Source organism: Marasmius oreades, chromosome 9 (assembly GCF_018924745.1).
Source record: "Marasmius oreades isolate 03SP1 chromosome 9, whole genome shotgun sequence".
In the NCBI taxonomy this organism is placed as follows: Eukaryota; Fungi; Basidiomycota; class Agaricomycetes; order Agaricales; family Marasmiaceae; genus Marasmius; species Marasmius oreades.
This window is the reverse complement of record NC_057331.1, coordinates 2767062-2778819: the sequence shown is the minus strand read 5'-3', so window position 1 is coordinate 2778819 and position 11758 is coordinate 2767062. Positions and strand designations below refer to the sequence as shown.

Genomic DNA, 11758 nt, shown 5'->3' with positions numbered 1-11758 from the left:
GTGACACCTTGTGACTGTCGCGGTCGCGTCGGGCACAGCGTGTCGGTACCGTGACCTGCCAGTACAGCCAGAAAAGGAAGGACTATTCCCACGCCTTGCTTTTGTAATCACGTGTGCGCGTAAGTATGTTCATCGCGCCGACGTTGTTGATCTTCTGCCTCGTTCGTCACACTCCACGACCGTCTGCAACAACGGTATTCGGTTCTAGTATGTTTATACACTCTAGTTTTCTATCTCACTTACTCATTCCCTTCACCCCTCAATAGCACTGCAACGATGAGGAACGGAAACAAAGGCGAAGACCTTAGTCTCCTACGCCATATACCTGATATCTCCCTTTCACTATCCAACGTATCCTCCACCTTTGGCTCTGAAGGGGGAATAGAACCCTCCTTCCAGATTCCATCTCGCTATCAGAACGATGACGATGAAGATCTACTGCTTCTCGATAACGGTGGAGACTTTTTTCGAGGTGCGGATGGGGAGGAATATAGTTTGTTGCACGCTACACCTGCACCACCACGGCAACGGTTTAAGCAGCATCTTACACCCAAAACGAAGACGAAGACCAATCATAGCTACACGGATACGGATACGCATGCGTCAGCATCAGCATCAGCTACCGTTCTTGTAGATTCCCCGAGGAAGAATATCTCACCTTTACCCGGCGGACAGGATGGGGAGAAGAAGAACAAACGCAAGCTTGTAGCTGCAGACGATACTACATACTCTACCCCCAAGAGACTCGCAACTCTCAAATCCGATCTTGGGAGTTTTTCTTCTGACCTAGAGAGGACAGAGATGGAGATAGAGATGACGATGAGGAGTAGAACGCGGACGAGGATGCGAGTAGTTGAAACTGAAACTGGTCCACAGGTATTATTTTCATTCCTAGTTCTGCTCTCCGCCATTAACACGGTTCTAGAACTATACAACGGGCTCTTCTCCGCCAGAACCTTTACCTACTGAAACATCGACTCCTGAAGTAAAGGTTGTCGAAACAGTCGAAGATATAGTTGTGGAAAAAGAACCGCAAGAGGCTGGAATGAAGACCACCTCTGAATCTACTGTCGACTCGACAACGACTATGAGCTCGTGCCTCGATGGTGTAGCCGGGCGATTAATGATTTACAGTCGAGAACTCAAGTCACATAGCAGTCAACCGTACGTTTATTTATCAGTTCCTACCTTCCCCTTTTTTCAAGGAACTTATTGTATCGAGTAAATAGGAAGGGAATGACGAAACCCTCTACAGAAGCCAAGAATCCAAGACAGAAAGACCAAGACCAGAACGATGGAAAGTTTCCGAATCCCAAGGGCACGAAGAACGTACAGCACGAGCCTGAGCTTGAGTTACAACGACAACCGCAGTCGTCGACAGCGTTGAAAACGATGAGGCGTCCTCCCACTTCCGTTTTAAAACCTTCAGTAGCGCTTACGAGAGCGACTGCTATTAACAACAACACTCGTCCTACGACGAACATCTCGCGAGCCAACACTACGTCCGTTGCACGCCCTATTATTGCTTCTGCAGCTATCACTGACGGATCTACGACCTCACCGTCCGATTCTCCCCAGACAGGCGAAGCGAACCTGTCTGGAGGACATTTGGAAGCGCCATCGTCATCGTGGTCGCTACCTTCGACGACGCTGCCGAGCCCTCCTACTCACTCTCCCTCACGAACAGACTCGAATCCTTACTCCTCTTCCCCCGCACCTAACGACTCGACATCTGCCCCGGCGATGGCGGTGGATGTTTCTAATAATGAGTCGCAGGAAGGAGAAAGTTCATTGACGGCATCGCAACCGCAACCGCAACCAGAGACATCTGTATCCTCTTTCAAGTCTAACTCCAGGGAGTATACTACTATGCACCCACAAGGCCCTTCGGAGGATAAAACAAGAACCAAGGAACCTCGTGGTTTGCGACGGGAAGTGAGGGAGGATAGAGATGGTGGAGGCGAAAGAGCTGGATTAGTGAAAGGGAAGGAGACAGGGAGAGAGAAGGGAGAGAAGCAGAGGGGAAGGGAACAGCAGCAGCAGCGGCCAGTGGTGAAGAACCCTCATGCTCGTGTGCAGGTGTTACCAGCGAATATAGCTAAACGGTGTGTTTCCTATCTTTGTTTTTCTCGATTCTTTCAGGGTTATTAATTCGTTCTTGTTTAGTGCTATTCCGACGGAGAAACAGAAACCTTTGGAAGGTTTAGGCTCGAAGAACGACATCAAGAAAAAGCAGCCGTCATCCTCGTTATCTTTGGATGCGAAACCATCAGGGACAGGGACTGCTCTCGTTTCTTCCTCCTCTACCTCGACTTCTACTTCTCTCGCCACCACCACCGACCTCGATGCGAACCTCGGTATTCTGGATACTCCGGAACCCTCTCCCATTGCTGGGGATGGGGTAAAATCCACATCCACGTCTGGTGCTGGCGCAACTTCAGTGGCGTGCGTTTCCTCAAGTAATACCGACACTCAAGTTTCGCATCATTCGTTGAATGGACCCGTGGAAGGCGATGAAAACCCGTTAACGGTATCTCAACTCCAACCATCGCCTGGAAAGCGCAGCTCAAGTCCGAGTCCTTCCACATCCGGATCGCATCTGCATGACGTCCATCCCTCCGGTAGAACCGAAGGTCGAGTTCAAGGTCAAGGAAATGCAAACTCTCGGTCTGTGGCGAGCTCGAGTTGTTCTTCGTCAGTTGGGAAGAAGAGAGGGAGTCTTGGTGGAGGCGAAGAGGGGCCGAGGAAAAAACCTCGTACGAGGTTGGTTGTTGGCCGTGGATGTGCACCACCACCACCTCCACATGCACATACACGTATAACGAGGAGAGTGTCTGCTGTTCGTGCTCGTGGGCCGGAGAAGCCGAAACAGAAAGGCGTGGTAGGACCAGTGAAGGCAGGTCCGAAGGTGTCTTCAAAGCCGGAATGGGATGATGAAAAGAATAACGCTACGAGCGTGAATAGCTCGTCTGGATCTGGGTCTGGTTCCGCGAAGCCGAACACGAACACGAAACCGTTCGAGTTTAGATTTCGAACGGATATGAGGGTTGCTGAACGGCAACGGCAACAACAACGGTCTATTTCGTCGTCTGCATCTGCATCTGCGTCCGCTGGTAGCAGCGTCAACGCCAAAGTCCCCTCCGGATTCTCCTCCTCCGTTCACCCGATTCCAGATTTTAAATCCAGCCATGCACAACTAGACAGTGCGCTGGCGTTGCGTAGATCTCAGGTTACGCCTGTTATACCTATTTCGATGGGAATGCATACCGAGGTTCGGGCTCAACAGAGAGCGGAGTTTGATCTTGTACTTCGAGAGAAGGAGAGGCAGAGGGAGGAGATGGAAGAGGCGCGGAGGAAGGAGGAGAGGGAGGAAGAGGAGAGGGAGGTTAGGGAGATACGGAGGAGGATTGATGAGGTGAATAAAGCTAGGGCTAGGCCTGTGCCGGAGTGGTATTATCAGGAGGGGGAGAGGGGGAAGGAGAAGTAGGGTTCATCATAACGCTTTTGTTTTTGTGTAGAGGTAAATACCTGTGTATATACTTCATACTTCTTATGTAATGGGCGCTTATTGAGCGCTCAAAGGGAGCACTTGCGGCCCGCTTTTTTGACCTCGAACAGCCACGGTTCTCTTCTTCAACTCAAACCAAACGATATCTATCCTGCTTCAGTGCTTCTCGGAGAGTACGAGTACGACCGGATTGGCAATTCTATCGTTTCCAAGCAACCTGCGAGAGATGCATTAAGAGGGTAGTTATCATCATCTTTCTCTTTCCAACTACAGGAATTCAGGCATGTTGACACATGGAGCGACCTCAATCGTATTGCTACAGAACAATCACGCCAACTATCGACTACAGGAATTCTGACATATGGAGTGACATCATCCAAAATGCAGAAAAACAGCTACCGAGGATCTTTCGAAAACATACTACCATGATGCATCAGCTGGTTGAGACGAAAGCGACGAGTGGAGAGTGGCTTGGCGTGGAGATCACCTGTGGGTAGGGTCCAGACTGGTTTTTTCTGGAATTGGTTGATACTTTTTCGGTGAGTACAGCTGGATGAGCTTCTAGCGAGTGGTCCTGGCGAACTGTACTCATGGAACTGCCAGGTAACGCCAGATCGAGCTTGATGAGTGCGACGTCCATCAGATTCGAATTCCATTGAAGCTTAAAAGCATATCATCGGAGTTTAGGCGGTGGGGCTCGGGAGCCTGTTTTTCTGCAAAAATGGACATATGGATTGGTTGCTTACAGTCAGTCGAAATTTGCGGATTGTTTGTGATCGGGACATTAGGGTAGGATGTGCAGTATGATCGAAACAGGCTTCAAACGCCCAGCTAGCTCTTTACGAGCCACAAGTGTACAGGAAAGAAGAGGGAAGTCGCACTCAATGGTTGTTTTCATGCAAGCCGTTCAAGGAATGTATGAACTTTAGCCTTTTGAAGAATGTTTACACCAAGTCGAGGGCAGATGTATTGCATGTTCCTGGTGGTAGATTTCAATCCGGATGTCGATTCCTTTCCAAAGCATCCAGTGGAAAGTAGCTGGACTGGGCGTACCGGAACATCATGCGCAACTTGTCCATGTCAATTATCGCCCCCGAAAGATTGGATTGGTTCGTCACTAAAGGACACTCTGATTGGCAGCATATATAAGCTAATTAAGCAAATACCTATCGCTCCACCTCGCCCAACATGGCTCTCTCTGTTACCATTCCTACGCACACTACTTCCTCCTTCCCAAAGCCTCATATTCTCTACAATATCCACGTATCGAAGGATGGAAAGGCGAAAGTTGTCGACAAACGCTATTCTGACGTACGACCACCACTAATCATCCTCTCGATTCGTCCATCATTTACTGATACCTTCATGGTTCATCTAGTTCATCACCTTAAACAACAGCCTCGCCGTCCATGGTATCCCTCTCCCACCTAAACGCATCCTCGTCACTACCTTCATCCCATCCGCGTGGAAGGACGATACCCTTGTCAACGAACGAAAGACCGGTTTGGCGAGATATCTATCGACTCTCCTTCAGAAATCCGAATATCAGAACCATCCTGCTCTACTCCACTTTCTCGAACCGTCCATGTCGTCCAATGACATGAGCTTCCATCCGGAAGACGCTGTACCTTCGACGTGGTTGAGAAAGACGGGATTGGCGACTGCTATTGCTGCCAAGGCTAGCGCGCCGGTTGCTGCTGCTTATTATCCTGGTCCGTCGCTCATCGATGACGTCCGTGATACTTTGACTTACACCAAACTGGAAACTCGTAGATTGGAGTGCTGGAAGTAATCCACCTGAGAATATAAACTTTTCAAAGTTTGATATCTTGTTTTTCGGTATGGATTTTCCCCAGTTTTCTCTAATTTTCGCTCCCGCGCCAAACAGCTGATCGCTCTTGAATTTATATAGCATTCGCGATCCCGAACCAGGACGGCGGTCTCAACTGGGACTCATGGAGCCAGGATATATTGAGAAGATTAGTCACTGCTTCTCGTCAGAGCGGGAGCGGGACCAAGATCGTTTTGTCTGCCGGTGAGCTGCATTGGAGGGTGACTTGTACTATCTGTTTAGTGACTCGCTGACTGTGTTCTCTGGAAAAGGCGGGTGGGGTGGAAGCGCAGGTTTCTCCTCTGCTACGAATAACCAGAACCGAAGCAACTTCATCTATACATTGGTCAACGTCGTGCATGATTTTGATTTGGACGGTACGCAAACTCTCCCTTTCTTCCCGATGAACCGATGTGAACTTTCTGTAGGCGTTGATATCGACTGGGTGAGGGAATCTGAATCTGATTACAACCTACGCCCCTCCATGAACTACCAACCACTGATCTTCACCTCGATAGGAATACCCCAATTCCGAGGGAGCAGGAAACCCTCATTCATCCGAAGACGCTGGGAACTTGTTACAGTTGTTCCAAGGGCTTCGGACAGCTTTGGGTGAGTCCCCCTCCGCTGTTCACCGGCACACACATGCAGTTAGCTTATCCTATGACCCTATCACTCAAACTAGGTACCAGCAAGATCATAAGCGCTGCTGTCCCTCACCTACCATGGCTCGGCACGAACGGTCAACCGTTGAAGGATATCTCAGCGTATGCGAAGGAGATGACGTATATCAATATCATGTACGTTCCTTTGCTTGTTCGTCCTCGCGACTTCTTGTTGTTTTTTTTAAAAAATATTCTCATATTCTCCGTTGATAGGAATTACGATGTTTGGGGTGCATCTGCAAACCCGGGACCCAATGCACCGCTAAGTAAGTTGGCTGTGTGTTTTAGTTAAAAAGTCCCTTCCTCTTCCGATGCTTACTGCCACTCCCTCTCCCCTATGTAGGTGACGCCTGCGGAACGTCCACTCAACCACAGGCCAGCGCAGAAGCTGCATTTAACCAATGGACTGCTGCGGGTGCTCCAGCGTCTAAATTGTTGCTTGGGCTACCGCTCTATGGGTATGTATCGCAGAGTTCGAGGACGACATTGTCAGGGAGCTTTGCGCCTCCTGTGTCTGTGTCTGGGTCGGTGGCGGCAGCGTTACGCACACAAGGAGGAGGGGCACGCCCACACCCGCATCCACACCCGCATCGCAGGGAGGGTCTCGTCAAACCTCAGGCTCATGAAACTCGAACTATGGCAACGGCGGCAGATGCGGATTTACGAAGTTGGTACGGCCAACAGATCCCATTCAGAACGTTAGTTTCTTCCGGTGCACTTGTGAAAGACTCGGATGGGAATTATCGTGCGGGGGGTGGGTTTGAGATGGGGTGGGATGATTGTAGTGATACGCCCGTACGTCCGATTTCCTTTTTTCCTTTTTTCTTTTTGTTTGGGACGTTGACTCTCCTTCCCCCCGTAGTACCTATTCAAACCGTCCCAAACGACGGTAGTGACTTATGATGATACGTGGTCGTTGGGAGATAAAGCTGCGTTTGCGAAGGATCGTGGGATGGGAGGGTGTTTTACGTGGTCGGTTGATCAGGATGATGATGGGGATGCTCTTCAGAATGTGGTTCGGGCTAGGTTGGGGAAGTGAAACTGGGTGGGGGAGGTTTCTGAGTCGACTTCGTTGTATTTTTTTTTTTGTTTTATTAGCTGTTTGAGGCGAAATGGGAACTAAGATGGGTGTTGTACGTCCAGTACATCCTGTGCTTCATCTTATCTTTTGGTTGATTTGCCCTCCGAACGGAAACGTCAAGGAAATAGTGAACCCGAACGTTCACGTATACACACACTCTCTTCACATGAATTCATATTACAATATGTACACGATTGTCGGAGGATTATTGTAGTTTCGATCTTGGTACGCTCGCGGTCCCCTGAGAGACTTTATTTTTGACAAACTGGCGTAAAAAAAATCCTGATTTGAGCCGAAACCGCGCAAGAGAAGCAATTTATGAGGTACTTGCACGACTCGGACAAAATTTTGAACTCCGACCCGAGATGCCTCATGGCGCCAGAAAGCCAAGGACCGTGGACCGTGGCAGTGATTGAAAATTGATGCATTGATGCGCAATACTCCATTCCTCTGCCAGTGAAGTTCTTGTAAATTCAAGTAATTGCCCGATATCCTCAGGCTGGTCGCCGCGAAAACCATGGCATCTCATGGACAGATATTGACTTCCTGAGATATGGTGTTCTATTGTGTCCATTAGTCTCCAAACGTGGAACGATTTTGAGAATGATAATTACAGCCTTGAACTCGTGGAATGCCACTGGCCCTTAATAAATAAGTATTTGACGCCATTGTCTTGTTCTGAATTGAGTCACTTGATTCATTGACTCAAATGTTCAAACTATCTTCGACTCAGTCAGAGCCTGCCACGGTGCCACAATCTCTTGGAATACGATACAAAAATGAACAAATTAGGAAGAGAAATTCTTATTATGTCCTAATTTGTCGCAATTTTCTACCTAAAACGACCAAAAGAGCCTGGGAATCGTGGCACATTACGCGTGTACGGTCACGTTGTAGTCGCGTCTTCTTTTGTTTCCTCCTTCCTTCCACCTTCCACCATTATCTTTCGCAAATCCTATAAAGTCCTCATTCTAACCTTCTATCAAAATGAAGAAACATGGCGGTATCGACTCCCCCGCGTCCTTTAGTTGCTTCTCTCAGTCAGCGTCGTCCCTTTACTGCTCCTCGCGCAGTGGCTCAAACTGACTATGACACCCCTCATCGAACAAAACCTAGGCTTGGACTTGAGAAGAAGGTTAAAGATCACGACGAAGTGCTTCGAGAAATAGGATGCTGTATGGACAACCGATGGTCCAAGGCTATCCCTCCGCAGGAATTCTTGGACAAGTTTCTTACAGAATCGAACAAACGCATGCCTGCTTTTTCCACTACTTCCAAACAAGCAGTGAAGGAAGCTATCACGGGGTACAGGACAGAACCTGATGTCAAGCCAAGACATATCGAGACTGCGAGGTACCACCCCTTGGTAAGTGAGCCCATTGTCTTTTCAAGGTCGCTCTGATCGTGTTTTATTAGATCACAGCGGTCGCAAAGTATTGCCCATCCATCCAGCTTAAGAAGACTTGCAACGATTCAACAACTATCACGTGGAACAATCATTCTGTCGCCTTCCGGCCAGACATCCAAGGATACGACACCGATGTCACTGAATTTTTCGTCGAATTAAAGTCTCAAGTATGGCACGATCCGTTCCTCGATATTGAGGATGACTTGAGCGACAATCGTTACATCGATCGTGACACGCACAAAGCACAGGACACTCGTGACCAGATATCCACCTACGCTGGGGGGGTCATGGCAAGTCAGTTCCGAACCCACTGTTTTTCAGTCATCATCTTTGGACATTACGCAAGGCTGATTCGTTGGGATAGAGCTGGCGCCACGGTCTCTAAATGTTTCCATGTCTGGAACGAATCGTTTCTCGTCGACTTTCTTTGGCGATATCACTCGGCTGATCGTGAAGCGCGAGGGCACGATCCTTGTGTCGTTCCTCTCAACCCAAAGACTCAGGAGAGGGAGATTACTCGTGTGAGGGAGATCCTTGAGATGGGAAAAGAGGAGGTCGTTTACATGTTCACCATTCATGACGAAACCGACGAGGAAGAACACATTTTCTACGGCGGGAAGATTGTCATCACGCCACCGCCCACCCCTCGTGGAAGATGCACAAAGGGCTTCCTCGTTACGACCACTGAAGCGATCAACAGTCCACAACCCGTTGCATCTGAGGCCTTGAAGTCTAGCATCCACTATTTGAAGGCGACGTGGCGGATTTTCACAAAGGACCTTGAGACTGAAGGGAAGATTTATGCGTCGCTGAAGAATGCCGATATTCCTCACATTCCTACACTTCTTGCTTCTGGAGATGCGTCGGGAAGATGGCAAGATACACAAACCGAGTACATGAGCGATCACCCTCCAATACGCCACCATCGACATTATTATATGGCCTTTCGGGAAGTCGGGAAATCTCTGTCGAAGTTCTCGAATCTGGCAGAATTTGTGGGAGCTCTGAGAGATGCATTAAAGGGTGAGATCCCGTCGTTGTGTCTTCCGACTTCTTTCTGCTGACGGACACTCTACAGCTCATCAAACAGCTTACGAGAAGCTTCACATACTTCACCGCGACATCAGTGCTGCCAACATCCTCATCTTCAATGGACGCGGCCTCCTTATTGATTGGGAGTTTAGCAAGGCCTACGAGCCCGGTATTCCTCGAGAACCACGGCAGAACGAGAGAACGGTGAGTGATAGGTTTAGTTTTCAGTGTCCTGACAGGAGATATAACGAACGTTGCAGGGAACATGGCAATTCATATCGGCGCGAATGTTACAATTGGGAGGCCAGCCCGTGCAGCACACTCTGTTTGATGATCTCGAGTCTTTCTTCCACGTTCTTTGCTGGGTGGCTATACAATACTCTCATCACACCTTATCTGACAGTGAAGTCGTCACGTTCCTCAACGATGTCTACGATTATGCTGTTTACAACAACGGGGATGATGGTGGTGGTAAACCCAAACAAATGGCCATCCTTCTGCATCGTTTTTCGAAGGAAGTCAAGTTCACATGCCCACACTTTGGAATTTTGGTGCAGGAACTTGAAGCCGCTTTTTGCTACTGGTACAACAACCAGGAGATTCAGAACAGTGTTTCTGATCCACAGCGTTGGACAACCGCAGACATCACTGCGTGGATTAGAAATGTCGTGATCGACCCAGATGATGTTGCCCAAAAGATCGGCGCCCACAATCTCACAGGGGAATCCTTCGTGGATTTGACTGACGATATTCTCGAGAATTCAATCGGGATCATGGACCCAGACGATCGCTATTGCATTCTGCATGCCGTGGAGAACCTGAAGGTGGAGGCTAAGAGGAAAGAGGAGGTCGATCAAAAGAAGCTAGCTAAACTGGACGACCACACATGGATGCTGGAGATGTTCAGTCGCATCGCCAACCTTCTCTCCAGGATGCAGGTAGAACTTATTCGTCCTTGCATTCGGTCAGGTCTTCAAGAAGCCGTGAAGAACGCAGAGCCTGAAGGAGCTCGAAAGCAAAAGAAGAAGCGAACCCAATCAGAACGAGTGGCCCTCTCACAATCTCTAACTCAAGATGCTGGCGGACAGCAAGAAATGGGTGTCGATGAGGAAGATGGACCCGAACCGCAACAGAAGAAGCAACGGAAATCCACAGTGCGACCCAATAGGCAGCCACAGCAGCGACAGTCACGTAGTCAGCCTGGCACTTCTGGACCATCAAGAGTTTCAGATCCTCCTCAGGTGGAAGTGCGTCGTAGTGCGAGGATTCAGCAACACAAGAATCGATCCATATCACCAGGTGTTGCTAGTACTAGTAGGGGGCGGAGAAAGTCGCCGTCTGGTGGTTCGTGATGATCCGTAAACTTCATCCATCTATCTCCATTTAGCCTTCATTTATCCTGATATTAATACCCCTACTAATACTTCTTGTAATTCTCATGCTTTCCTGCTATCCTTGTGGCTTTCGAAGTTACACTAGTACTTTAGACTTAATTTCCTGGACCGGTGTACCTATATCTCCCTTCGATTCAAATTTAGCAACAGATTCCATCAAAACAGCCAAATATTGCATCCCTTCAGCGCAGTCGTAAATACACAACGCGGGTTTCCTAGCCACTCAGGTCCCCCAGTCCTTAACGTGCATTACTGTCCTCGTTCTGGATTGAGTGACATTGATGCACGAGAACATATAGCCGCCATAGCCGCCAGGCTGAGAGTAATCACAATCAGAATGGTGAAGACTGTCAGACTGATAGTGCTGGTTAGCAAATGGTAATCTATTGCCATCTTCCAGAGTGCTGGTAAGCACTCATGATCACGATGCTGGACACGCTGGTGAGCATTGAAGTGGGAGTGGGCAATTCCCACTAGCCTCGCGTCCGACTTACTAATACACACAGCCACTCAAAATATGTCCGTCGCTCGTTCCAAGCTCGTTCCAGCGCTAGTGCAATGCCTTGTACTGCTGAACCAGCCTTGAATACAATTTTCTCACATATGAAGACTATATGAATGTTTATATATAGCTGAAGGGACTTGTGAGGGGGTAAATAGTAGTGCTTTGCACACTGTGACATTGCCTGCTGCCACTCAAAAAAAACTATTATTTAATGGGGTCTCATGAACGCAATACCCCCAAACTGAGTATGCCAGCCATGATTTTAATCGATTTCGTGAAGATTGTTAAGATGAATATTGACAGAAATTGAAACTGATCGAGATATGGTTGTAAT

General features: G+C 48.6%; 3 protein-coding genes across 4 annotated transcripts; all 3 read left to right on the top strand.

Annotated features, from left to right (window-relative positions):
* The first annotated feature begins 117 nt into the window (after window positions 1-117).
* E1B28_013752 (uncharacterized protein) lies at window positions 118-3502 on the top strand. Its single transcript, XM_043158928.1, has 5 exons — window positions 118-207; window positions 267-876; window positions 926-1164; window positions 1230-2105; window positions 2167-3502. Exons 2-5 carry the CDS (start codon window positions 277-279, stop codon window positions 3485-3487), a joined length of 3036 nt encoding a protein of 1011 aa, XP_043004283.1. The 5' UTR covers window positions 118-207; window positions 267-276; the 3' UTR covers window positions 3488-3502.
* Window positions 3503-3608: 106 nt separating this feature from the next.
* Window positions 3609-7043, top strand: E1B28_013751 (uncharacterized protein; the record flags this gene model as incomplete). 2 transcript variants are annotated; one of them, XM_043158927.1, is made up of 13 exons in its annotated part: window positions 3609-3747; window positions 3831-4047; window positions 4112-4819; window positions 4887-5220; window positions 5282-5347; window positions 5421-5543; window positions 5612-5716; window positions 5768-5784; window positions 5858-5951; window positions 6025-6139; window positions 6218-6270; window positions 6348-6799; window positions 6867-7043. In XM_043158927.1, the coding sequence occupies exons 3-13, from the start codon at window positions 4697-4699 to the stop codon at window positions 7041-7043; spliced, it is 1659 nt and encodes a 552-aa protein (XP_043004282.1). In that variant the 5' UTR covers window positions 3609-3747; window positions 3831-4047; window positions 4112-4696. The 2 variants fall into 2 exon arrangements, with proteins under 2 accessions (XP_043004282.1, XP_043004281.1); XM_043158926.1 differs by having other exon boundaries at window positions 3609-4047; window positions 4112-4617; window positions 4668-4819.
* Window positions 7044-8003: 960 nt separating this feature from the next.
* On the top strand, window positions 8004-10937 carry E1B28_013750 (uncharacterized protein). The gene is made up of 5 exons (XM_043158925.1): window positions 8004-8125; window positions 8202-8451; window positions 8502-9516; window positions 9572-9729; window positions 9786-10937. The coding sequence occupies exons 1-5, from the start codon at window positions 8073-8075 to the stop codon at window positions 10875-10877; spliced, it is 2568 nt and encodes an 855-aa protein (XP_043004280.1). The 5' UTR covers window positions 8004-8072; the 3' UTR covers window positions 10878-10937.
* The last annotated feature ends 821 nt before the right edge of the window (window positions 10938-11758 follow it).